Here is a 26383-nt window from a genome sequence, read left to right on the forward strand (position 1 = left end):
TCACTGTGGCTGATTCTGTATTTTGAATGGTTTGCTTTATGAGACATTTGATATCTTTTGCTATTCCTCTTGTAGGAAAATGTAAATAACTAGTAGTGAATAAGATGCATATGAATAGAATTATAAATACAGGAATCTAGCCAGGCATTTTAGCTCTTAGTTCTGTGATCTAAGACCCACTCTACAAATTGTTTAGAAAAAGCCATTTTGTTATGGGATCGGATAGTCACCATGCGAATGAAACACTGAAGGGCCTAAGCTCCATTAAATCACCTGACGGCATCCCAGTTAGCAACTTTCATTGTTATTTAATATCATTAGGTGTAATAGATTACAGAGGAGACATCTTGTCTACATGGATTTCCCAGCTAAGTGTGTCCCGTACACATGCCTAAGTTAATGAGACAACTTACACGGTTAAAGTTAAATATCTATGTAAGTCTGTGCAGGATTGGGACCTTAGTGTTGTGTATTGTAGTTATTATGTATCAAGCTTCTGAGTCTCCAAAACCATTGCCTGGAAATTAAGAGATTGAGTACAAAAATGCAGAAAGGCAACTAACCTATGTTTGTCTTCCAGGCATCTGGCCAGGAAGTTCCTCTATTTGTGGGTGAAAAAGACATTTGGACAAGTTCTTTCTTCCAAAGCCAGGTAATTGAAGCTCCAAGTAGTAATATTGTGCCTTGACATGGCTGAGCATTTGTATGGCTAGGCAAACGGATACCTGCTTTGCAGGAAAATATTTGCAGATGCCTTCTGAAATTATTTGAGATCCTGTCTCTGAATATTATTCTTAAATAATTGTGGCCACATTTTAGTTTAACTGTAAATCCAGAGAAATTGCACTGGTTTCAGTGCAGATTTGCGGGATTTACACCAGTAAAACTGAAAGTAGAATTTGGCCTTTGATTTTCATTGTATGTTTTTAAAATTATAATATTATAGATAGTAAAAGTGGGAAAGACCCAGTAGATCATTTAGTTCACTTCATCCTGCAGTATACAAGGCTATTCTTAATGTGTATTCACAAATGCTTTGCATATTTGATCTTTGAACTGCTACAGCAATTTGGTTTTAAATCACTACTGAAAAAGCAACACTCTTTGGAATTTCTTCCTATTTTACTTTAATTTGTGTGTACGCTCTTGCTTGTCCTTGCTCTACGGCAGAGGTGGGCAAACTATGGCCCGCAGGCCACATCCGGCCCGTGGGACCCTCCTGTCCGGCCCCTGAGCTCCTGGCCCAGGAGGCTGGTCCCCGGCCCCTCCCCTGCTGTTCCCCATCCCCCGCAGCTTCAGCACGCCACGCCGCTGGCACAACACTCTGGGCTGCCGGGCAGCGCAGTTGCAGAGCCGTGGCCTGACCCAGTGCTCTGGGTGGTGCGGCTGTAGTGCTGCCAGTCACCGTTGCTCCAGGCTGCGTGATAAGGGGGCAGGGAGCTGGGGGGGTTGGATAGAGGGCAGGGGAGTTGGGGGGAGGGTGATCAGGGGGTGGGGGGGGGTTGGATGGGGCAGGAGTCCTGGGGAAGCAGTCACGGTGAAAAGCGGGGGGGTCGGATAGGAGGCAGAGGCCAGGCCACACCTGGCTGTTTGGGGAGACACAGCCTCCCCTAACCGGCCCTCCATACAATTTTGGAAACCCAGTGTGGCCCTCAGGCCAAAAAGTTTGCCCGCCCCTGCTCTATAGGCATAATCCAGTTCCTATTGAAGACCGTGGAGGACTTGCATTGACTTCAGTATGAGTTAGATCAGGCCCCGAGTCATCCCATTTGATTCCACTATGAGGAATATAAATTTTTACCAAGACTCTATTAGCTGGTGAACACAAATTGTTCTGTGAGCCAGAATAGTACTCTTCCCCTCTTCCTCCCACATATTGGGTGTGCATTACTTGCTTTGGCAATGTGAAGATCCAGTATAAGAAGTCTGGTAAATGAATGAAAATGCCATTTTTGAAATCTAGAGCTCAGCCAGCTAAATTAAACCAAAATAACTTTATTTTAAATTGAAAAATATTGTTCCCAAATCCAGGACCAGATCTAGGGTCACATTATTAGGGGAGGCAAATGGGTATTTTTGGGCCTTTGAATGTTGTAATTTAAAAAGCGAACAACCTTTCAAGGAGGTAGTTAAAATCCAAGACTTTCCAGGGATCTAAGAATTTAAAAAAGTGAAATTTGGCTACTGTGTCAGTATTTTGCCATGATTTATAATTTAAATAAAGGATGAAGGCTGTACGTACATATTGTACATATTTTGGTCTTTCTGACAATCATTTGGGGCTCCTTGAAGATCATTTGGGGGAACACAATGTCTCTTTTGCCCCACTGATAGTGCCAGGTCTGCCCAAATCCCATGTTGCCCTGGTTCACCACCCTCCTGTTGTTTTAACAATTCAGCCAATCTGAAAGAATAACTTATGGCTCTTTCATTTTTTCCTGCTTGAGTGCTTGGAATGGCTTAGCAGCTTGGTTTGATGGGGTAGGTAGCTTTGAATTGTAATATATGGGGTTTTTTGTTGTTTGTTTGAGGGGGCGGGGCTGGTCATTTTGAGCCTGATCCTGATCCTGCAGTCCTTACACATTTGAACAGCCCCATTAACACAGTGGGATTCCTCCCGTGAACAAGGAATGCAAGACTGGGCCCATTGTTTGCTTATCTCTCTCTGTTTTCTTGCCTATTCTTAGGTTGATCCTTCCATTTTCCTAAATCTCTATGAAAAATATATGTAGATGAGAAACATGAGGAAATTATTCACTTTTGCACCTAGTGCAATTTTACATTTTTCAGAATATCAGCTATGTCATTTTGGCCAATGATTATTTCCCCAGAGTAATGTTCAAGTGAAGTGAGGTATCTCAGGAAGGGAGAATAGATATACTGGTCATTGTTATTTCTAATTATAGAGAATCTTGTTCTTTGAAATCCCTCATCTGAGTCCCAGTTCCTTAGTTCAAAACCTCATTCCATCTGAGTTTTTATTAGTTTAGCATTAACGTGAATGTTCATGTAACACCGTCTGCTGGCCTGGTCATCTGTGGGAATTGAACCCAGGATCTCTGGATCTAAAAGCAAAGACCTTTATGGCTTGTGCTAAAGGACTAGGTTAATAAACTCAGAGGCAGTAGCTCATTCATAAACCTTTATACATGTCAACTAAAGGCCGACAAGCAACCACACTGTTAGCACATGGTGCATGTAGAAAGAATATTATCTAAGGTTTTTAATCATCCCTTTTCGGAATTTTAAATTCAGAATAATTTGTTTCACGGAGCACAGTTGGTGTATTTCAGAGAAATATAAGCCTGTAATCCAAATTAGTTACAAATATACTTTTAAAAATTAAAACAAAAGTTAGCTTTTGGAAAAAACATTCACACAAACCAATAACGAACAAGACTGACTAGAGATGTAAATGTAGCAAAGTGTTGTCTAATGGTTCAAGGCTCGAGCATAGCTCAAGAGATGAGTTCTATTCCCAGGTCTGCCACCAACTGACTATGTGATCTTGGGCAAGTCGCTTATCCTCTCTTTATTTTGTTTCTCAATTTTAAAAAAGGGGTAATTGTTTACAAGGGTTGTGTGAGGCTCAATTAATTGTATCTTAAAGCACTTTTTAGATTCTCAGATTAAATGTGGTATAGAAGGGCAAAGTTTTGTTATGCAGTTAAGTGTGGTTGGGTTAAGCAGTTAATACTGGAAAAAGGAGAGGTACATTTTAAAGGAGACTGTATTTTTTATTGTCTAAGATATTTTTACAAATCTTCCCATCCTCAAAATCTTTCAACTGTATAGATGTCATTATGATCGGAAGATTCTGCAAAAAACCTTTGGCGAGTGGAAGGAGGAATGGTGGATTGTTTGCAGAGAGTGGAAGCTCAGCATCAGAGCTGACTGCCATTACAGGTCTGTGAAAGGACCTTGTATTGTTGTATCCACAGCTGTGTGAGAAATCCTCCCTGGTCTTGGAGGATGGTGTGTATGTCAGTAAACAAACTACCCCAGCAGCACTGTTAGGTGAGGAAAGGCCAATGTTAATGCTTTCCTCACTTATTATTTACAACTTTTTCTTCTTTTCTTATTGCCACCCTTCATCCAACAAACAGTACATTTTTCTTTCTTTGTCCTAAGATGAAATCAGATGTCACAGCTCAGGTATCTTCAGAGTACTGTTCACCTTGTATGAATCAAATTTACTGATTTCCAGGAACCAATAATTAATTTAGATCACTCTGAACATATTCATGTTGATATTCCTCTCGTCTTCTAAGTGGCCAAGTTTTCTTGAGGTATGCTGTTATTTGACTTGAAAAGAAGGAGCAAATGAGCAGCTGGACACTTGTCTTTTGTATTTTTTTTTTATTGTGTCAAAATGCAAAGTAGTTGCCATGCCTCTTGTCTGCTGCTCACATGTTGACTAAGATTTGGGAACTTGATCTCTTTGGGAACTTGATCTCTGTCTTGCTCCCAGATTATCTTCCATGTTGGCACAAACTCTGAGCCCATTAGTAGTGACAGGTTTCAGAGTGGCAGCCGTGTTAGTCTGTATTCGCAAAAAGAAAAGGAGTACTGGTGGCACCTTAGAGACTAACAAATTTATTAGAGCATAAGCTTTCGTGAGCTGCATCCGATGAAGTGAGCTGTAGCTCACGAAAGCTTATGCTCTAATAAATTTGTTAGTCTCTAAGGTGCCACAAGTACTCCTTTTCATTAGTAGTGAAAGAGGCATTCTAGATCCTCTTCTGCTTATATTACTGTATGATGGGACAAATTTAAGTTTTCTTTTCAAGAGGCTTTTATATATCCTGAGTAACCATATAATCCCTTTATACCTTCCCCTCAGCCTCTTACTGTAACATCAAAGCCTCCTGTACTCTTCTGTCTTTCTCACAAGGCTTTTTTGGCTATTGTTCCTAGGAACAAAGAGGTTTCTTCTTTCTTCACCTTGTCTCAGAGAGTGAGGAGTTAATGGGTACCCTAGTTCTGTCTCATTTTACATGCTCTTTCTGTGCAGTCCTTTTCAGTTTGAGAAAGCTTTCAGAATCCTCTTGTTGTTAATGTCTCAGTATGGGGCAGTGTAATTATTTAAAAGTAGACTGAAACACTGATGGATGAGTGATTGAGAGTCTAGGCCACACACACTCACTAAAAATATCTCTGTGAAGATGTTGCCTATGCAGAATGGGTTATCCAAAGGGCAATCAAAGTTGATCCAAAACTTTTTCCCCTTGGATGTTAAGAAGCCTCACTTTCCTTGTGCCACCATGACTTTTCCATTGAATGGCAGAGGAAAAAGTCCAGATTCTGTGCTGCGAGACACTTCCCTTTCAGAATCTGACTATAAAGTCTCACTAGAAGCTGCTCTGTATGATAGGAATCTCTCCTGCCCATTCCAGAACAATTGAGACCAGGTCTGCTGTACAGGAACTAGCTAGATTGGATCAAGACTTACGATGGATTTTTTTTGTTTTGCTTTTAACATGCGAACATAAGCATGGCCATAGTGGGTCAGCCAATGGTCCATCTAGCCCAGTATCCTGTCTTCTGACAGTGCCAGCACCAGATGCTTCTGAGAGAATGAATGGAACAGGACTATTTATCAAGTGATCCATTCATCTAGTCCCAGCTTCTGGCAGTTAGAGTTTAGGGACACCCAGAGCATAGGGTTGCAGCCTGGCCATCTTGGCTAATACCGTTGAGGGACATATCCTCCATGAATATATCTAATTCTTTTTTTAATCTAGTTATTCTTTTTGCCTTCACAACATCTCCTGGCCATGAGTTCCCAAGGTTGACTGTGTATTGTGTGAAGAAGTTTTTCCTTATGTTTGTTTTAAACCTGCTGCCTATTAATGTTATTGTGTGATCTGGTTCTTGTCTTCTCTGAAGGGGTAAACAACACTTTCTTATTCACTTTCTCCACACCATTCATGATTTTATAGACCTCTATCATGTCCTCCCTTAGTCTCTCTTCTAAAATGAACACTGGCAGTCTTTTTAATCTCTCCTTAATTTCCTTGAATCATTTTTGTTGCCCTTCTCTGTACCTCATCCAATTCTAATATCTTTTCTGTTGTTCAGATATTTCCTGTACAACCTGATATTCCAAGCCTGGAAAACTTTTATATGCCAGCAGCGAGAAAAGAGGTGCAAGTATCGTGTTGCAGAGGCTCATGGTGAGAGGGGAAGGGGGAGCAGCTTTCTTAAACATAATGTCAGTTTTTCAAGGATGTATTTCCCTGCACGTGTTTGTGTATTTACCTCCCCGACTCCTGTGTGAAAGTATAATTTACCAAGGCTTGTGGTGTGTTCTCCATCATTGGTAATTTTTAAATCAAGCTTGGGTGTTATACTCTGGGAATTATTTTGGGGAAGTTCTGTGGCCTGTGTAACACAGGAGATCTAGATGATCACAATAGTCTTGGAATCTCTGAATCTTATGTGCAGATGGTTGTCTACGTAAGGCTAGCAGGGGAGATTGCTCTTGATGCATTGTAGTGTGCAGCTATACAGATAGTTACGGATGCCAGTGAAAAAGCTTAAGGGACTCTCTATCTGCTCTTCAGTGTGGGTCTGATCATTGGTACAGTATGTATTTGAATGGGTATTTTCACTAGAACAAATTATTGGTGGAGTTCCCCAGCCCTTCAGCTGATGTAGGAGTCAACTCTGGCTTCCTCTTTGTGCATATGTTGATTTTTACCCACCTTATCCTGAGTCCCCTCTCTTTTTAGAACATGTTACAGGTGAAATGAAGCATAATAGAGTTCTGACTTGATCTATGTTAGGAGCTACAGAATCCAGGACTCAAATGCACTAAAGCAGGGTGCACATGTTCTCTAGTCTACCGTGGCTATGAAACCCAGCTGGGGAATCGCACATGCAAAGGGGATATATATTCTAGATTCACTGGAGGAGAAAGTTAGTTTTCTTTGCAAATGCCTGCCCCACTTGCCTGTAATGGTCTCAACTTCCAGTGACTACTGACAAAGATAGAGTGGTTCCTTTGAGATCAAGTGGTAAATGACTGTATTTTTAAAGCTGAAGTCAAGATTTCTGTCCCATATTGCATGTCCAGTGGGAGGTTAGCTGACAACTAACAACTGGTGTTTGTATATGTGTGCAACCCTGGAAAGTTACAGACCAGCACCTAATGTTGGGTATAGTAAACTCAAAAGAAACTCATCCACCTTCTTGTGGAGGGAGATCCCAGCAGTTGTGGAAGTAAATGTGTCCCTTAGGCTAAGTGGCAGCTGTAAAGTGAGGCCAGTGGTGAGGAAGGATTCTGTCCTCCCCGACGGCTGTAGATACCCCTATCCCAAGCCAGTTTATTTGATCAGGTACAGGGACTAGGACCTGGCTGTAGTTTGTAAAGCACTTAGGGATCCTTCAGGATGGAGGGCAGTAATATACACATAAAATATTTATCATTTTTCCATCACCAAGTAAGGAGGCCAGGCATTAACATGCAACCCTACTTCCATTTTCACAAATTGCATCTCGAGGTGTTGATTATGAAACCTTAGAATTTACAACATTGAAGAGGAGAAAATGGAGAAATTACTCCAGTAGCTCTGAGCAATGCTTTTAAATGTAATACCACATATCAAATTAACACAAATTATTTGGTTTGCAAAGAAAAATAATAAACCTCCCATTAATCAAAAAGTGAAAAAGAAGTAATTCCTTTTACGATATGTTAGATCTTGGCTCACTAGATTTTTGGAGGACGTTGCCATAGAAAGATATCAAATTAACTAGCTTGTGTTTGGGGAAAGATATACTTTGGGTCATTTCTCATTAATAATAGTCCAAATCAACATCATCTTGGGCTATGGGTTTGTTCTAAGAGATTGAGAGGGAGGCAGTTTGTCCTAATGGATAGACCACTGGACTGTGACTTAGGAAACCTATGTTGTGTTCCGGGCTATGCTACTGAACTTGGGCAGGTTCTTATCCTCGCCTCTCTGTGCCTCAATGTACCCATTAAAATGGGGATAATACTCCCTTGTAAAGTGCTTTGAGGACTACTGATGAAGCGCTATATAAAGAACTAGATATATTTTTAATCTTGTCCAATAAGCCAGATATGCTGAGTAATTTCATACTCTTAGGAGATCTGGAAGATTTAAAAAGATGCCAAGCGCTGGTTTGTTCTATGTTTGTACAGAGTCCAGCGCAATGGGTCAGTAATGTGTAGCTATTGCTATACAAATAATATTTTCTCAGTAACTGCATCTGAAGCTGCAGTATGTGCCCACAGGAATTGTGCTGTCTGAACAAAGTCATTAAACAGTGTTTTATTTATATCTTGTGGGTTATTTGAAGCTATTGATATTTCAGATCTTATCTTAAACCCATCTCCGTTGCTCTGCCAGCAGCTAAGGGACTTGTCTACATAAATTATTCTGGAATAAAGTATATGAATTTAAAGTGCAATAGCTATTTCGCAATAAGTCTTAATGTGGACCTCTTGTTCCAGAATAAGAGTGTCCATGCAGGGAGCTATTGAGGAGTAGCTATTCTGGACAATTTCCTTGTGCAGACAAAGCTTATCTGTCCGCCTCTCTCTAACCCCAGCTCATGGAGTGGCTGCAGTTTTAGATTTTCCCAGTAGGTGGCAATGTAAGGCTGATAATGATAAGGCTGGTAAGGTTAAAAATACCAAATCCTTGTATGTCATTTAAAAAAAATCTTGTGACCATTGCTGTGCACAGCGGAGAAGCAGAAGCTGCGCTGGACATGGCAGCATTGGCTGATCTACATTGATGTTCGCAGGACCAAGCATAGGATGCGATCCGAGGCATTGGCGTTCAGGGAAACAAGCATTCTGCGGTGAGAATGTGTTTGAAACAGTCACATGTTAATCACAAACACCTTCTCTATCCCATGATCTGTTCCTACATTGTATCTTGCTGGTTCATAGTTATGATTTTGTCTCAACTGCCTTCTCCCCACCCCTCAAAGGACCACATGACTCCATCTAGAAGGCAGTGCATCAATAACGTGTATATGTAGAGCCCTGCCTTTTCTGATGAGAGGAGGTTAGTTCCTCACCCCACACTGCAGAATTAATGGGTCTTAAATGCTTTTGGCAGCGTGTCATGGAGAGTGTGGACAAGACGACTGTGCCAGAAGTGTACTGGCCATGAGATGAATACTCTGGCTCTGCAGCACTGGGCCCAGAGCCTGCAGTTTCGGGTAAGTCCTTCAAACCCAGACCCTTCATACCTGAGATCACACATGGTTGTGAGCAATAGCTAAAAAATGAATAAAGAATTCTCCACCCTCAATAATCCCTTTGTTCACTGAGATACCTCTAATGAAAGGATGTTTATAGATTGGGTGATGCAAGGTATAGGTTTCACCTTACCCCTCCAGATGTGCATGCAGGTGTGAGTTCCCCAGGCAAGATCTTACCTGTGAACTGCTTCTCAGTTGTGCAAGTAAAATAGAACCATCTCTGGGTTCTCTCCACATGCGATCCTCAAACATCCTTCTTCTCTACAATGCAGGTATAAAAGCAACATCCAGACTTTTCTAGAGTTCAGTGCATTTCTAAGTTGCTGCATGGCCAAAGGGAATTATTATGATTCTTTACACGATGCCCAGGAAGATACCAGATGTTTTATAGAGTCATTAAAAAGACAAAACATGGTCTCTGCCACAAAGAATTCCCTACTTTAAAACAAATAGATAAATAAGAGGTGGAGGAAAATTATTTTTATTAGTATGTTTCAAACACATGGCCAAAAGGAATCAGTCATCTTATCTTCCTCGCTTGGTCATTTACACTCACTACCCAGCAGAAGCAAAATGAGTGTAGGACACTCACTGTACAATGGGCAGTTAATCTTTTGTGAAATCCAAAGTGAAGATAATTTGTCAAGATGATATATTTTATTTCCTGTGCCCTGGAATTGTTCAGCCTTTTCCCTGGAAGGGTGATGGCTATTGTCATGGGTTTAGAACAAGGCATTTGCTCTCTTTCCATTTGGGTAGGGTGTGGTCTTTGGTTCCAGCCTGTCTGAAAGATGGCAACCCTGCATGGGATCAGCACTTTGCCAGGGAGGCTGGTCCCATGATTTGGGAAACACTGTTAGGACTTTAGATACCCGCCTCCTTCATCTCCTTTAAATGAAAAGATTGTACTTGGGAGCCCATTATTCATTCCCAGAAAGTAGCATTCTGCCCTTTAGAAGGAAGAAATGGTAGTGTAACTTAAAATTTCTCTGGCTGTTGTAAGACTGACCCTGGAATTCCCTGTTCCCTCTCACCTTCCACTCTGCAGTATGCTTTGGGTATAGAAACAACTCAGTGCTGTTGACAAGGTGAGAGGAGTTTGGTTGTACATATAGGGAAAGCCAGGGTGGGAATGAGGGGGCAGGAGGAGGCGGTAAATGAAAGTCCTGGCCTAAATAGATTGGAAATGACCAATAGAATTGAACATAAATGATTGCTTTCTGAAAACCTCATAGTTCCTTTATTTTTGTCTCCTGGTCGCTATTTGATATGCTCTCCCTCTCCGTTGCCTTTGTGCTTCCTTATCCCCTTCCTCTGCTCTTGCCAATTCCTTCAATGTTCCCTTGCTTTCCTCTCCTTAATCATGGCTGACCCTCCTCCTCATTTTTTCTAATTTGTATTGTCAGGCCTGGCTACAGTGGATGGAGCTGTATTTGCACATCCAGCATGACAAACAGAGGGAGGCCTGGGCAGTGAATCATCATCAGCACTGGGAGCTGAGAAGATGCATGAAGGCCTGGCTTGGGCATCTGCAGCTTCAAAGAGAAAAGAAGCATCAGGACAGTGAGTGAGAATCATAGAAATATAGGACTGGAAGGGACCTCGATAAGTTATCTAGTCCAGTCTGCTGCACTGAAGCAGGACTAAGGATTATCTAGACCAGCCCTGACAGGTGTTTGTCTAACCTGTTCTTAAAAACCTCCAATGACGGAGATTCCACAACATCCCTAGGTAATTTGTTTCAGTGCTTAACCTTACAGGTAGGAAGTTTTTCCTAATGTCTAACCTAAATCTTCCTTGCTGCAATTTAAACCCATTACTACTTTTCCGGTCCTCAACGGTTAAGGAGAACAGTTTATCACCCTCCTTGTAACAACTTTTTATGTACTTGAAGACTGTTATCGTGTCCCCTGCCAAGTCTTCTCTTCTCCAGACTAAACAAGCCCAGTTTTTTCAATCTTTCCTTGTAGGCAATGTTTTCTAGTCCTTTAATCATTTGTTGCTGTCCTCTGGATTTTCTACAGTTTGTTCACATCTTTACTGAATTGTGGTGCCCAGAACTGGACACAGTACTCTAGCTGAGGCCTTATCAGTGCTGAATAGAGTGGAAGAATTACTTCTTGTGTCTTGCTTACAACAGTCCTGCTGTACATCTCAGAATGATGTTCACTTTTTTTGAAACGGTATTACATTGTTGACCCCTATTTAGTTTTTTGAGCCACTATCACCCCCAGATCCTTTTCTGCAGTTCTCTTTCCTAGGTAGTCATTTCCCATTTTGTATTTGTACAATTATTCCTTAATAAGTGGATTGCTTTTGTCTTTATTGAATTTCATTCTATTTAATTCAGACCATTTCTCAAGTTTGTCAAGATCATTTTGAATTTTAATCCTGTCCTCCAAAGTGCTTGCAACTCTCCCAGCTTGCTATCATCTGCCAACTTTACAAGTGTATTCTTTATGCCATAATCCAAATCATTTATGAAGATATTTGAATAGAACCAGACTCACAACAGGTCCCTTCAGGACCCCACTCAATATGCCCTTCCAGCTCAATTGTGAGCCATTGATAACTTCTCTCTGAGTATGGTTTATGAGCCAGTTGTCCACCCACCTTATAGTAGATTCATCTAGCCTGTATTTCCCTAGTTTGTTTATGAGAAGGTCATGTGAGACAGTATCAATAGCCTTACTAAAGTCAAAATATATATCTACTGCTTCCCCACTATTTAGAAAGAATATCCTGTCAAAGAAGGATAGTAGCTTGGTGTCACATGATTTGTTCTTGACAAATCCAGGTTGACTGTTACTTATTACCTTATTTTCTTCTAGGAGCTTACAATTTGATTGTTTGATTATTTGCTCCATTATCATTCTGGATACCCAAATTAAGATGACTGGTCTATAATTCCCTGGCTTGTCTTTATTCCACTTTGTATAGATAGATACTATATTTGAATGGAGAGATGGGACAGAATAGGGCTTCACTATCTAAACAACTCATTGCCACCGATAGGAGAAGTTGATATATTTTCCCTTTTAGGAAACACTTTGATGCTTCTGGTTGGTGGTTCATCAGTTGAAGAGTTGTGGCCTGGGCTAGCAAGGATTGTGTGGTTTGTGTACTGATGCATCCAGAATGCCGTTGCCTTATTGTGGAAAGAGGATGGATATGGTCTTAGAAAGGAAATTGCTCTATTGACCAAAGCTTACACATTGGAGTGTGTACGCTCATTGGGGTACCTGACAGGAAGAGTATGAAGCCAACTTCAGAGCTAGTATCCGTTCCTGCAAGGATTTCCTGAATAACCAGAACAATGTCAGCTAATAGGTGGTGGTAAAATTCTTGGTAAAATTCCCATCATCTCTTGTTGGTACTGGAGATTCTGTCACTTGAGAGTCTAGAGTTTGCATGTCATTGCCTTGTCCTGTAACAAATGATGCAGGAGCAGAGAGAACTGGTCATGAGTAATTCATGTCTGTTGTTCTAGAAGTGGCTCAGCAACGTCACCAAGTCTGTGTTCTCCAGCAATGTTTCTCCGGCTGGCAGCGGGCCTGGGAGCACAGGAGAAGCATGCAAATCCACCAGGAGTGCATTGGTGAGCTAGCAGCAAGGGTTACCTTACGGAGAGTCTTCACACACTGGAAACATTGTATCCTTTGTTTATGCGACCATAAGGTGCCAGGTTCAAGATACTCCTGCAGGTAGATGGGGTAGGGGTATGGGTAGATGAGCAGTAATGTAAGAAGCAGCATTTTGGTCAGGCATGGTTGGACTGAGAAGCACCTGTTCATTAGAAAGGTGCAGGTTAGTCCATAGTGAATGGGCATTGGAAGGGAGCAAGACTAGCAATTGGAACACATTAGCTAAAAACCTGCAGGCACTAGGATATGGCAGCAGGGAATCGCTGACAGTAAACAAGAGATGCGTCTTTTTAAGTCAGTGAAGCCTCTAGCAGCTTCACTGCAACCAAAATGTCTCTGTGTGCATGCCAGTGCAGAAAATTCAACACTAAAGCAATTGTGGACTGGAATTCAGTGCCTGTCCCTGAAGGAGAGGGTGTGTTGTGTGTGTCTATAAAAGATACTTTCTTTTTAACTTGATGACAGATGTTGTACTGTGCATGGAAGAGACCTGGAAGCACAAGCTTGCAGAAAAGCATCACCGGCATCATCTGTTGGTAAGCGCTTTGTAATATCTCAGGTGAGAGGGAATCTAGGCTATTTGGAATGATTTCCCAGAGCTGCACCTAGCCACATGTGTATTATGCTTTAGGTGGTATGTATAGTATTTCCTTCCATGAAATGTTCAGCTCAAACTGTCATGGAATCCACCAGACTCTCTGTTCATCAGGGTGTTGTGTGCAGAGAAGATAAATTAATAGACTTTAAGGCCAGAAAGGAACCACCATGATCATCTAGTCTGACCTCCTGCACATCACAGGCCACAGAACCTCACCCACCCTTTCCTGTAATAGACCCATAACCTCTGGCTGAGTTACTGAAGTCCTGAAATCATAATTTAAAGACTTCAAGTAACAGAGACTCCACCACTTACATTCGTTTACACCTTAAAGTGACCCATGCCCCAGGCTGCAGAGGAAGGCAACCCCCCCCCCCCCCGGGTCTCTGTCAATTTGATTCAGGGGAAAATTCCTTCCCGACCCCAAATATGGTGATCAGTTAGACCCTGAGCTTATGGGCAAGACCCACCAGCCAGACACCTGGGAAATAATTCTCTGTAGTAACTCAGAACCCTTCCCATCTAGTGTCCCATCACTGCCCATTGGAGATATTTGCTGCTAGCAGTTGCAGATTGGCGACATACCATTGTAGACAGTCTCATCATACCATGCCTTCTATAAACATAGAAAGCTCAGTCTTGAAGGCAGTTAGGTTTTTTGCCACCATTGCTTCCCTTGAAAGGCTTTTCCAGAACATCACTCCTCTGATGGTTAGAAACCTTCATCTAATTTCAAACCTAAATTTGATGGCCAGTGATATCCATTTGTTCTTGTGTCCACATTTTTCAGAGTAGCAGCCGTGTTAGTCTGTATTCGCAAAAAGAAAAGGAGTACTTGTGGCACCTTAGAGACTAACAAATTTATTAGAGCATAAGCTTTCGTGAGCTACAGCTCACTTCATCGGATGCATTTGGTGGAAAAAACAGAGGAGAGATTTATATACACACGCACAGAGAACATGAAACAATGGGTTTATCATACACACTGTAAGGAGAGTGATCACTTAAGATAAGCCATCACCAACAGCAGGGGGGGAAAGGAGGAAAACCTTTCATGGTGACAAGCAGGTAGGCTAATTCCAGCAGTTAACAAGAATATCAGAGGAACAGTGCAGGGTGGGGTGGGAGGGAGAAATACCATGGGGAAATGGTTTTACTTTGTGTAATGACTCATCCATTCCCAGTCTCTATTCAAGCCTAAATTAATTGTATCCAGTTTGCGAATTAATTCCAATTCAGCAGTCTCTCGTTGGAGTCTGTTTTTGAAGCTTTTTTGTTGAAGTATAGCCACTCTTAGGTCTGTGATTGAGTGACCAGAGAGATTGAAGTGTTCTCCAACTGGTTTTTGAATGTTATAATTCTTGACGTCTGATTTGTGTCCATTCATTCTTTTACGTAGAGACTGTCCAGTTTGGCCAATGTACATGGCAGAGGGGCATTGCTGGCACATGATGGCATATATCACATTGGTAGATGCGCAGGTGAACGAGCCTCTGATAGTGTGGCTGATGTGATTAGGCCCTATGATGGTATCCCCTGAATAGATATGTGGACAGAGTTGGCAACGGGCTTTGTTGCAAGGATAGGTTCCTGGGTTAGTGGTTCTGTTGTGTGGTGTGTGGTTGCTGGTGACTATTTGCTTCAGATTGGGGGGCTGTCTGTAAGCAAGGACTGGTCTGTCTCCCAAGATCTGTGAGAGCGATGGGTCGTCCTTCAGGATAGGTTGTAGATCCTTGATGATGCGTTGGAGAGGTTTTAGTTGGGGGCTGAAGGTGATGGCTAGTGGCGTTCTGTTGTTTTCTTTGTTGGGCCTGTCCTGTAGTAGGTGACTTCTGGGTACTCTTCTGGCTCTGTCAATCTGTTTCTTCACTTCAGCAGGTGGGTATTGTAGTTGTAGGAATGCATGATAGAGATCTTGTAGGTGTTTGTCTCTGTCTGAGGGGTTGGAGCAAATGCGGTTATATCGTAGCGCTTGGCTGTAGACAATGGATCGAGTGGTATGATCTGGATGAAAGCTAGAGGCATGTAGGTAGGAATAGCGGTCAGTAGGTTTCCGATATAGGGTGGTGTTTATGTGACCATCGCTTATTAGCACCGTAGTGTCCAGGAAGTGGATCTCTTGTGTGGACTGGTCCAGGCTGAGGTTGATGGTGGGATGGAAATTGTTGAAATCATGGTGGAATTCCTCAAGAGCTTCTTTTCCATGGGTCCAGATGATGAAGATGTCATCAATGTAGCGCAAGTAGAGTAGGGGCATTAGGGGACGAGAGCTGAGGAAGCGTTGTTCTAAGTCAGCCATAAAAATGTTGGCATACTGTGGGGCCATGCGGGTACCCATCGCAGTGCCGCTGATTTGAAGGTATACATTGTCACCAAATGTGAAATAGTTATGGGTCAGGACAAAGTCACAAAGTTCAGCCACCAGGTTAGCCGTGACAGTATCGGGGATACTGTTCCTGACGGCTTGTAGTCCATCTTTGTGTGGAATGTTGGTGTAGAGGGCTTCTACATCCATAGTGGCTAGGATGGTGTTTTTTAGGAAGATCACCAATGGACTGTAGTTTCCTCAGGAAATCGGTGGTGTCTCGAAGATAGCTGGGAGTGCTGGTAACGAAGGGCCTGAGGAGGGAGTCTACATAGCCAGACAATCCTGCTGTCAGGGTGCCAATGCCTGAGATGATGGGGCGTCCAGGATTTCCAGGGTTATGGATCTTGGGTAGCAGATAGAATACTCCAGGTCGGGGCTCCAGGGGTGTGTCTGTGCGGATTTGTTCTTGTGCTTTTTCAGGGAGTTTCTTGAGCAAATGCTGTAGTTTCTTTTGGTAACTCTCAGTGGCGCTTAACTTTAAAAAGATAGAGGACTGACACTCATACCTTGATGGGAAATCTCATCTGAGATATATTTTCAGTCAAGAGCAAATCAAGTTATTGTTCCAATCAAGAAGCAAATTGGTCCCTCTTGCGCTCCCTGGCTCCTTCACTCTGAAATAGCATCTTCCCCTTTTTATTCTAGTGATTTTTCTCACCTTTGCTACTTATGCAGGAGGATTACTGCCTCAGTGCCATGAGGATAAATGGCTTTGTTCCTTTTTACACTGCTGTGCTACAGGAGTCAATGTCTACTTCCTGTACTCCCCTCTTGAAGATTGAAAACCTTCCCTCTGTGATAATGCCATCATGTGCCAACCACCTGTATGAGAGCCTATAAATGTCTCTTTCACTTGGGGAGGGATAGGAATTAGTCTTTTTTTTCTTTATCCTTAAAAGCACACCCACTTCCCAACATAAATAAATTCCTTATCTCTGGCATTCACAGGGCCTCTGGCTTGTTGGAGCAGATATTATTCTTCTATAGTGTGAGGAAGCGTTGATCATCAAAACAATGACCCTAAGGCCAATGAGATTATATTTTGGAAATAGCAGTAGTAGTGTAACAGGAAGTGCTGGCCCTTTAAGTCAGGGTACAGTCTCGGCACATAATTCTTCACAGTTCAGCCCAGAATTGAGGCATTCTGGGATTTGTAGTTCAGAGAGACAATAAGAGTTAGAGGTCAGTAAAGAGCTGGAAGAGGGGAGAGCAGTATTTAAGATCCCCTTTCCCAGGACAGAGAGGTCTTGGGAAAGGACAGGTTGTGAGCCTCCCCTGCTTCAGGGTAGGAGCAAGTTGTGGGTCTCCAGTCAGAGAGTGAGACAGGTAAAGGTCAGGGCCTGTTGATCTCTCCATTGAAAGAGGGTGTGGGAAGGGGCCTGGGCAGTGATTGCTGACAGAGCAAGGGAGAGAGCTGGATGACTCAAAAGAAACCCTAGGAAGGGGGAGGTTTTTAAGTTAGCTGGAGAGCTAAACTCTCCAACCAGGGGGAGGGAAACTGAGGCTCGGCTCTGTATCCATGACAAGGCAGTAAGACTGACCATTACAAGTAGCAACAAAGCTGGATTCTGTTGGAGCAGTTGGTCCCAAGGAAAATTGGCTCCTGGCTGCTTGGTTATTCAGGCTACACAGTGAATAGTAAGTAAAATTCTGCTGATTGTTTTCTCAGCGCTTTGGGTTTAATGCCTTGCGGAAGAACATTATAAATGCTCGTCTCCAGCAAATGAGAAGAAATTTGGCTCATCGGCAGCATCAAGTAATGGTGGGTTTAATTTGTGTTATGCTGTGTTTATGTGAGACCTTTCCCTGACCCTTCTCACACCTGTTCCTATGAAGTTTTCTCTAGTCAGTTGCATTGTTCCCTTGCTACCAGCAGTTTCAGAAAATATCTCCTGTGTAAGTCTAGGGTCAGTCACAGACATGTTGGCCTAGTTATGTGTTGTCATACAGCCCCATTGCGAACCTCTTTGTAGCCGAGAAGATTTATAGTCTCTCTCTGTATGCAGGGAACAATTGGCTGTAACCCTGTGACAAGGAGAGTGAAGTGGTTCAAATAAGCTTAGCAGAGCACGCATTATAGCAGCACCTGGATGTAGCAGCATTTCTATTTTCAATTGTTTGAGGATTCCCAGGTCTATATTAAAGACATTCAGAGCTGGAAGAAAACAGAATTGTATCAGGCTCATGTGGTTTTTAGACTGCTTTGTTTTGTATAGCAGTACAGTGTACTTTAAGGAACTCTCCCTCCAGAATGCTGTATTAGCATAACATCTGCATCATCATTCTTTTGGATTCCCCGCTCTTGTTACCTGAGTTTTTCTATTTCTGCTGTTTTGCTCCAGTTGCTGCAGAGCTTCTGGAATCGCTGGAAGTGTCGGTTAGAACAGGAGGAGGAAGAGCATCAGCGGTCCCTGACACTAGCAGCTCGCAACCACTACAGGTACTTCAGGGACATGTATTTTCAGATGCAACTAAGGGGCTGGAACTTAGATTCATAGATACTAAGGTCAGAAGGGATCATTCTGATCATCTAGTCCGACCTCCTGCACAGCGCAGGCCACAGAATCTCACCCACCCACTCCTACAAAAAACCTCACCTATGTCTGAGCTATTGAAGTCCTTAAATCATGGTTTAAAGACTTCAAGGAGCAGAGAAGCCTCCCTCAAGTCACCCATGCCCCATGCTACAGAGGAAGGCGAAAAACCTCCAGGGCCTCTCCAATCTGCCCTGGAGGAAAATTCCTTCCCAACCCCAAATATGGCAATCAGCTAAACCCTGAGCATATGGGCAAGATTCACCAGCCAGATACTATAGAAAATTCTTTCCTGGGTAACTGAGATCCCATCCATCTAATATCCCATCTCAGGGGATTAGTCCTATTTACCCTGAATATTTAAAGATCAATTACTTACCAAAATCCCATTATACCATCTCCTCCATAAACTTATCAAGTAGAATCTTAAAACCAGATAGATCTTTTGTCCCCACTGCTTCCCTTGGAAGGCTATTCCAAAACTTCACTCCTCTGATGGTTAGAAACCTTCGTCTGATTTCAAGTCTAAACTTCCTGGTGGCCAGTTTATACCCATTTGTTCTTGTGTCCACATTGGTGCTGAGCTTAAATAATTCTAGTTACTAGCTCTTGGTTCTGGTTTTAAATCTGGTAATGCTTCGTTGCGAGAGATCATCCTTGCGCATTCTGAAGAGTGGTCTAGCTCTGGACCATACCTCATGTGAGAAACATGGGAGGGAAATTGATATTGGTAAGCCATGAGCCTTGTCTAGGTTTGCTTATTTAAAAAAAAATCTACCACCAGTGGTGGGAGTACTAGTGTAGACAGGGCACGGGCAGTTTTGCCACGAGGTTGCATAGACCTGCACTGAGCAGGGTTAGAAAACAGGGTGGTAAAACAACTTCCCTGTCTACATGAGTGCTACCACCATGGAAGCCTAGAGTGGGAGAGGTCATTTTTTTGGGCAGTTGTTGTTAACTACCATAGAGGCTAAATTCCTCTTTAATCCCAGTGAAGATACTAATTTCAGGGTTGAGTGTATAATTATGAAGCAGTAGAAGAAACTCTTGCAATTGTACCTGTCTAGATTTTGTTTTTAGATAAATATGTAACTTGTTGTCTTTCTTTTGGTGGGGTGGGAGGAATCTGTATGGCATACTTAAAGCACTTTAAGGTAACACAATTATTTCCTGATAGAGACTGACTGTTCAGGACACTAAATTATATGTAGCTGTCCAGGTCCCAAGCTGCTCTTTGAAATAGAGGGAGGCTGTTTGCTGAGTAGTTGGGTTTTATTTTTTTATTTCAGGGTAGCGCTTCTGCACAAGTCTGTCAGGTTGTGGTTAAGGAATGCCAAGTGGAGAAGACACAGGCAGGTATGGAGTATTTGTCATGTTCAAGTAGCTCTTACATGAGATTCAACCCAAATGATTCTAAAAGCTGGAGGATGAAGGATGGGTGAATGTACCAGTCATTTCTGTGGTGCAGCAGATTCATAGGATAAAATCATGTCCTTTGTGTCAATAGCTTGTTGAAAGAATTGTACATCAGCCAGTCAGAGCACTTCTCTGGGAACCAAAGCTAATGTTGGTTGCTGGAGTTTCTAGGAAGGACAGGAAGCCCTGATTAGTTGATTTATGATCATTATTACTATAATTGTTTAGTTTCCAGTAGTGCCCACACTGTAAGCCTTGTTTTGAAATATAACTTTGTTCCAAGTGCAGCCTCCAGAATGAGCTGGAACTGTTGAGCTAGTTGGGTGGAATTGCTTTTCCACCTCCTTCCCTGTGAGAAGAGTGGAGTAAAGTTTTATGAATCATAGACTATCAGGGTTGGAAGGGACCTCAGGAGATCATCTAGTCCAATCCCCTGCCTAAAGACTAGAAACAAACCCCAGAAGCTAACACTTGTGTGTTAAGTAGGATAGGTTAGTTCAGATGGCCTTGTTGTGGTAGTCCCTTGGGAAGGGAGCACTGTTCTGAAATGAAACCAAGCCTGTCATTTGCTTTTTAGATTCAATATGCCAAAGCTGACAGTCACTATGGAAGAGTGATCTTGCCTGTCACCTTCCAGGCCTGGAAGAGGTTTAAGAACCATCAACGCTGGTGGAGGGAGATGAAGGAAACGGCATCATGCTTTCAGAGGTACGGTGGATTGTTCTTATGGACTGACTTTAAAAAGAGTATGTGCATTGGGCTGCAGCAACCAGTGCCTGTGTAACTAAGACTAAAATGTGTTGTACAATCCACTTAGGTCACCTAATGAAAAGAAAAGGTGACTTCCTGGAACCTGTCGTTATTCAATAGTTGCCTCTGCACCTTCCCACATCTTGTTTCCTTGCATCTTGACACCAAGGGTTATAGCATCCCACAGGTGGGAATGCACAGAGGCCCTTGAAGAAAGAGTAATGTTCCTTTGGATAACAGAAAGAATCTGCCTGTTTGAAAGGCAATGTGGTCTAGTGAATTGAGATGAGACAGAGGCAGGAACCCATGATGTCTCATTTTGGCTCTGACACTGACTTGGAGCTTGTCTGCACATAAACTGGAACCAGTACAACTGGAATCATATTGTTTGCAATTCACACCTTTGTTAACTTTGATGTAACTTTGGGCATGGGCACTCTGCATTGGTGTAAAGCTAGTTTACATCATTTCAGTTTGCTCCTGTTATTTACTAGGGACAATATTTACCATGGGCAATCTAAACTGCTATAAGCCAAGTTTAAACTAGTGCAGCGTCCATGCAAATTTGTACTCATTTTAACTAAATCACAACATCACAGCTTTAGTTAAACTGGAGCAACTTTTGTGTATAGACAAGCCCCAAATTTGTAACTTAAGTGAGTAAAAATCGGTGTTGGTCACAGTGAAATAAGTATCCAGCTGCAGATTTGCACTAAAATAACTAAATTCCAACCAATGTAGTTATTCTGGTTCCAGTTTCTGTATATACAAGTCCTTGCATTGTCGCCTTGGCATGTCACTAATAGCTTTCCTTCTCCAGAAGAGCTCAGCTCAGCTCCCCCCTCTCCCACTGAAATAAACAGAAGCCGTGGGTGCTTATCACCTCTGAAAATTAGGCCACTAACTTGTCCCTCAGTTTCCCCACCTGTAAAGTAGGGATAATGAAATTACTAGCCTACTTCACTGGGGTGTACTGGTAGCTGGTTAATGGTTTGTACAGTGGGTTGAGGATATAAAATGCTCTATTTATTCAGTACATTGTTATCTTTTTTTCACTTCTGTAATGATAGGGGGAAAAACTGAGAACAAATATTACTCTTTAGAGATTTTAAAAGAAATTTTGTGGGCTCTTATTGTTTGTATGAATTCAGTCCTGACTCTGAGCTGGCAGGGGCGTGATGCAACTAAACTTAAGCATCGCCTCAGTTTCCTGATTAGAAAGCACATGACAAAGCACAGCTATAAAATTAAAGCAACTGCGTAACAAATGGTTTCAATTTGGACAGACTGGCATGGTCATCAGAGCCCATAAGGCCGGTCCCTTAGATGTCAGACAGGATTAATTGGTTCCACTGACATTCTTCATTCTTGCTTGCAGGGAATTGTTGATGAGACAGGTATTTGACATGTGGTGGCTGAGTGCATGTCAGCAGCGAGAGAACCGGACGAGAGAGAGAATGGTAAATGCAGGACTTTCCCTTGGACTTCATCAAGGGGATAGATGGAACAGTTTCCTGATCACCTCCTGTGAACATGAGCAGCACAAGATGCTTGCACCAATTCCTATTCCACTTGCGTGGTTGGGGACCACATGAGATAATTGCCTGTGCCCATCACCACCTCTGAGGAAGCTAGCCCTGCTGCTCATTACAGCTTGCATCATGAATTCCCCAATTTTCTCCTGTCTGTTGCAGGCCATTCTTCACTCTAAGCAGCAGGTGTTGGTTCGTTTCTGGTGCTCCTGGCGCAAGAGAACAGGGGTGTGTTTAGAGGAGCGAGAGAGCATGGCTCTTGCCCGTGATCATTACTGCTACCTGCTGCTGTGGAAGACTTTCCATCTCTGGAAGAAGAACCTTCAGGATATCAGATCAGAGTAAGAGGCAGCTTAAAACGGAGACTGATCCTGTTTCAGTCTCAAAATTGGCCCCTTTCACAAAGTAGTTTCTGATTCACACCAACACTGACCCCTCACGTGTTTTAGAAGCTGTTAGCACATCCTAAATGTTTACATATTTAATAAATGCACTTTCCCAGCACAATAGCAAATGTGGATTCAGGCTTGGTGCTAGAGAAGCACAATAGGTCTGGGTCAGTAAGGTCTGGTCTGTTTTTCCTTTAGGAGGATCAAGGAGATGAAAGCTATTGGGTTTCACTATTCAAAGTACCTGCAGTGGTCTTGGAGCAAGTGGAGAAAGGTGAGAATCCAAGCAGGTAGAGAGTTCTCAATCCTCCTCTATTTATAGATTACCTGTGCTCATCATTTAGCTGCTTAACAGACACCATATTAAAGGCATTGTGTGGTCATAATACTAGTTAATCTTGGGCTACTCTAACCAAAGGCTGCTCTCTCCAAGGAGGGGTAAAACACTGCAATAAGGGAGGAGTAGGAGTAGTGTGGGAAGGTGAGAGGGAGTTCTTTGTTTGTCCTGCATTGCTCCCCTGCTCACAGAGGCAGGGAGGGCAGGATTGTCGCTCAGTGGTGTTACCCAGACAGTGGTTTTGGGACTATTACATGAATGCGTGTGTGAAGACTTCCCCAACCATTACACACTCTGTGCTTCCCAGAGCATCATTTAAGTGCTCCAGTGCCTGAGGGGAACTCCTGGGAAATACCACACACTGTTCTCAGGAAGGTTTTTATTAAATAACCCTTTTTAGAAAGAAGACAGTTAAATATTATACCAATCTCTAGCTTTATGATAATTGGTACCTGCATGAAACATTATCCTCAGTTCACAGAACCTTCTGGCAACCTTCTGATTGTAACAGTTCTTCTCATCTCTTGTGAATGGGATATTAGCAAAAAGCATGTCCGCTGCTGTTACAAACAGCCTAACTCCAATCAAGATTGTTACTCCAAGGGGACCCTGGTGCACCCTTTACAGGAGCCTAGTGCTCTCTCACTGCTACAACCATTCTAGGACAATACACACTGCTGGCTGGAAGTAGCAGCCCAACTAGCATGCTCTAGGTACATTGAGTAGGAAAGGGTCAGATCATCATCCTCATGGCAAATCCCAAAGGTTCATGGCCTACTTCCAAATTGAGTGCCACCTGGATCAATCTCTGATAAGGTGCTTAAGGTGGTTTGATTGCGTATTAAATTTATGTCCATCACTGGCAATCATGTAATGCGACCAAAGCTTTTGGTGCCACAGGATTGCCAGCCTTGTAGCAGCATTCCTTGATACACGCACTACAAAATTTGTTGCTTTTTCATTCTTATAATATGTGCAAAGCAAGAAAGCCACCAAAACCAAACCAGTGCTGATGAAGGTGGTTGCTGGGTTTGGCACTGAATATTGTCCTGCCACTTGATATGGAGCAGCTGACTGAGACAATGAGAATTTATGCTGTTTGGCATATTAGCCTCAGGGATGATAGCCTTTTCCCAGAATATAAGGATTTGCTGATCAAGTGGTTGGAGAAGCAGGGCTGTCAGACCTGTGTTACTGAGAGTCATAGGCAGGAGTGGGGTTTCTGTTGTCTTGTTAACTGCATTTCCTATTAGAGCTAGTCTCTGGCACCAAAGTAAGCCATAAGGAAGTCAGAGATCTGTGTGTTCTTCATGTGAGGGGAACAAAGTCAACACTGCACTTCCCTTCTTTTGAACAATCTGATTGCAGGGTCCCTTTTCCCTAAATTACCCTTGTATTATGAAATAAATCCTGGCATCTGAGTACTCTGCAGCTCCATTGTTAATGCTAGCGAGGTGTATCTCATGTGTCATGGGGGGAGGGCTGGACCTTTAATTTATTAGGGCTCTGCCTACATATGCCTTGTCATCAGATCACAGTATTAGATTTACGCTTGGTTTGGTGGTTGGGTGATGAGACCAGGCATCACGTGACAGTAGTTTGTAGCTTCCTATGAGAGAGAGCCTTCTCTGTCAGAGAGAAGGTGGGGGCTAGGAAAGGCCATGAGAAAGTTTCTCCAGAGACAAGCAGAGTCTGGAATAGGCCTGGCAGAGCTGTCCTGCTCAGGATAATCCGAGAGTGAACTGGGACCTGAAGCCCCAATACAAGGGTAACTAGGAGACAGACCATCAGGGAAGCGCCCTCAGTGGATCTAGAGGGGACCAGGATCAAAGAGGAGCAGGGGAAGGAATCTCCATACTAGCCATAGGGAAAGGCCTGACTGAAGTGACCTGCAGTGACAGGTGGGAGCAGATGCTGTAAGGGGAACAACAGTCTTGAGAAGAAGACACTTGAGGAAATCCCATACAGCAGAACCTGGGTTTTGGAATGAGCAGTTGAGCCCAGCAAAGGGCTGAAGAAACTGTGGAGTGGAGGACAGTGTGGTTCTGGTTTAAGGTGACATTGGAACTGTTTTAATAGATGAGCCTCCAAAAAGGGGCGTTATTTAACTTGCACAAGAGCCTAGGGGACAGTTTGAGAACCTGAAGGGGGAAACTGAGGCAGCAGGGTCTGGTGCCAGTTCAGGTAAGACCCTGTTATGCTGCTCTATGGGAGTGATGCTTCCTTTGAGGTTGGGGATCGTAGGCGGGTAACTCTTTTTCTCTTTCTCTTCCCACACAGTCTGATTTTCTTTTTTGCTTGTAGTATGTGGGACATCGGTCTAAGAAGTGGAAGACATTGGTGCGAGCAGACATGTATTATCAGCACTCACTGCTAGCCAGGGTCTTGGCTGCCTGGAAGGTAGGAGGATTATGTTTGTTTCATTGCTCAAGCTTGCTGTGTCTGCACCCTCCACCCTGAGGAGGGAATGCCAGATCTGCATATGTGTTTGACTTTAGGGCCCACGCAGAGTATAAGGCCTAATGCTGCTTCTGCTACTGGAGTGTCTCCCTTGAGCTCCATTGGTGGAACCCTGTGTTTCTGGAGTACACCGGTCTGAGATCTTTCCTGACTGGCGTGGTTGTATATATGTAGATAGCTGCCAGTTACTCAGGATGGCAAAACCCAAGTTGCTAATGTATAATTGCTATTGAGAGTAACAAGAGGAGTGCTAAACTCTGGTGGCTGCAGCTTCTGCGTCTGCTCCTGGACAGCTGCTGCTGAGAGTTCCCCAGAGAACTCCTCACCATAGTGTTCCTAACAGCTGGGTGAAGTCTCACTTCAGCTCTGCTTTCCTTGCAGAGTTATCAGCAAAACATACAGTACATTCTACGCCAAGTCGATGAAAAGGAGGAGGAGCATAATAGGGCACTGTTGCGGTAAGCCTGTCCCTCCCCGTGCAACTCTAGAAAGAAGGAGCTTGCCCCAGGCCTCCTTGACTGGCACATTCACTAATCCCTGAGCCTTGACACTGAGAACTAACTCTCCTCTGCTTCACTGTTTTTCTGCATCTCAGCCGAATTAAAAGGAATGGTAACATTCTCATTGGACTGGATGCTGGCCGTGACCACCTTGTGGATATGCAGGATTGTGAGCCACCTCACTACCACCTGCTTTTAGCATGCGGAAACCTTGCCTGTGCCTCTCAAGGGTCAGCTCCCCGGCTCCATGGGCAACATGAGCACTCCCTTCTAGGCTCCACCAGCCCCTCTGTCTCTATAGGCTAGCAATGGGCGCACTCCAACCCTTGAGCCCTCCAATTGTCTCCCTGGTGTGTCCAGCCCCTGGTGCACTGTACACTCACAGTATTCACAGATTTGCTGCTTCCAACGAAACAGCAAACCTCAGTTTATCAGTTCCACCTCAGATCACCGCTCCTCTGAACACACTAGCACTTAGATATGTTTATAGTAAAAACAAGTGTAAGTTTATTTAACAAAGCGTAGAGACTGAAATAACAGTAAGTAGAAGTATTGGAAACAAGTGGTTATGTACGAACTAAAATCATAACATAGTCTAGATGTTAGAGTTAA

General features: G+C 43.1%; 1 protein-coding gene across 7 annotated transcripts in view; it reads left to right on the plus strand.

The window, feature by feature from the left end:
* The window catches only part of SFI1 (SFI1 centrin binding protein), a 59116-nt gene that overhangs the window by 10272 nt on the left and 22461 nt on the right, over positions 1-26383 (plus strand). For all 7 annotated transcript variants that reach the window (XM_043498040.1, XM_038373668.2, XM_038373659.2 and 4 more), the window contains 17 exons: positions 581-652; positions 3796-3906; positions 6082-6176; positions 8718-8835; positions 9099-9201; positions 10650-10806; positions 12734-12895; positions 13353-13423; positions 17523-17615; positions 18196-18293; positions 19677-19743; positions 20381-20511; positions 21932-22013; positions 22248-22426; positions 22673-22748; positions 25116-25211; positions 25653-25729. In XM_043498040.1, coding sequence (XP_043353975.1) covers positions 581-652; positions 3796-3906; positions 6082-6176; positions 8718-8835; positions 9099-9201; positions 10650-10806; positions 12734-12895; positions 13353-13423; positions 17523-17615; positions 18196-18293; positions 19677-19743; positions 20381-20511; positions 21932-22013; positions 22248-22426; positions 22673-22748; positions 25116-25211; positions 25653-25729 — 1788 coding nt within the window. The remainder of the gene's footprint in view (positions 1-580; positions 653-3795; positions 3907-6081; positions 6177-8717; positions 8836-9098; positions 9202-10649; positions 10807-12733; positions 12896-13352; positions 13424-17522; positions 17616-18195; positions 18294-19676; positions 19744-20380; positions 20512-21931; positions 22014-22247; positions 22427-22672; positions 22749-25115; positions 25212-25652; positions 25730-26383) is intronic.

The sequence above is a fragment of the Dermochelys coriacea genome, chromosome 15 (genome assembly GCF_009764565.3).
Source record: "Dermochelys coriacea isolate rDerCor1 chromosome 15, rDerCor1.pri.v4, whole genome shotgun sequence".
NCBI classification, from domain to species: Eukaryota; Metazoa; Chordata; order Testudines; family Dermochelyidae; genus Dermochelys; species Dermochelys coriacea.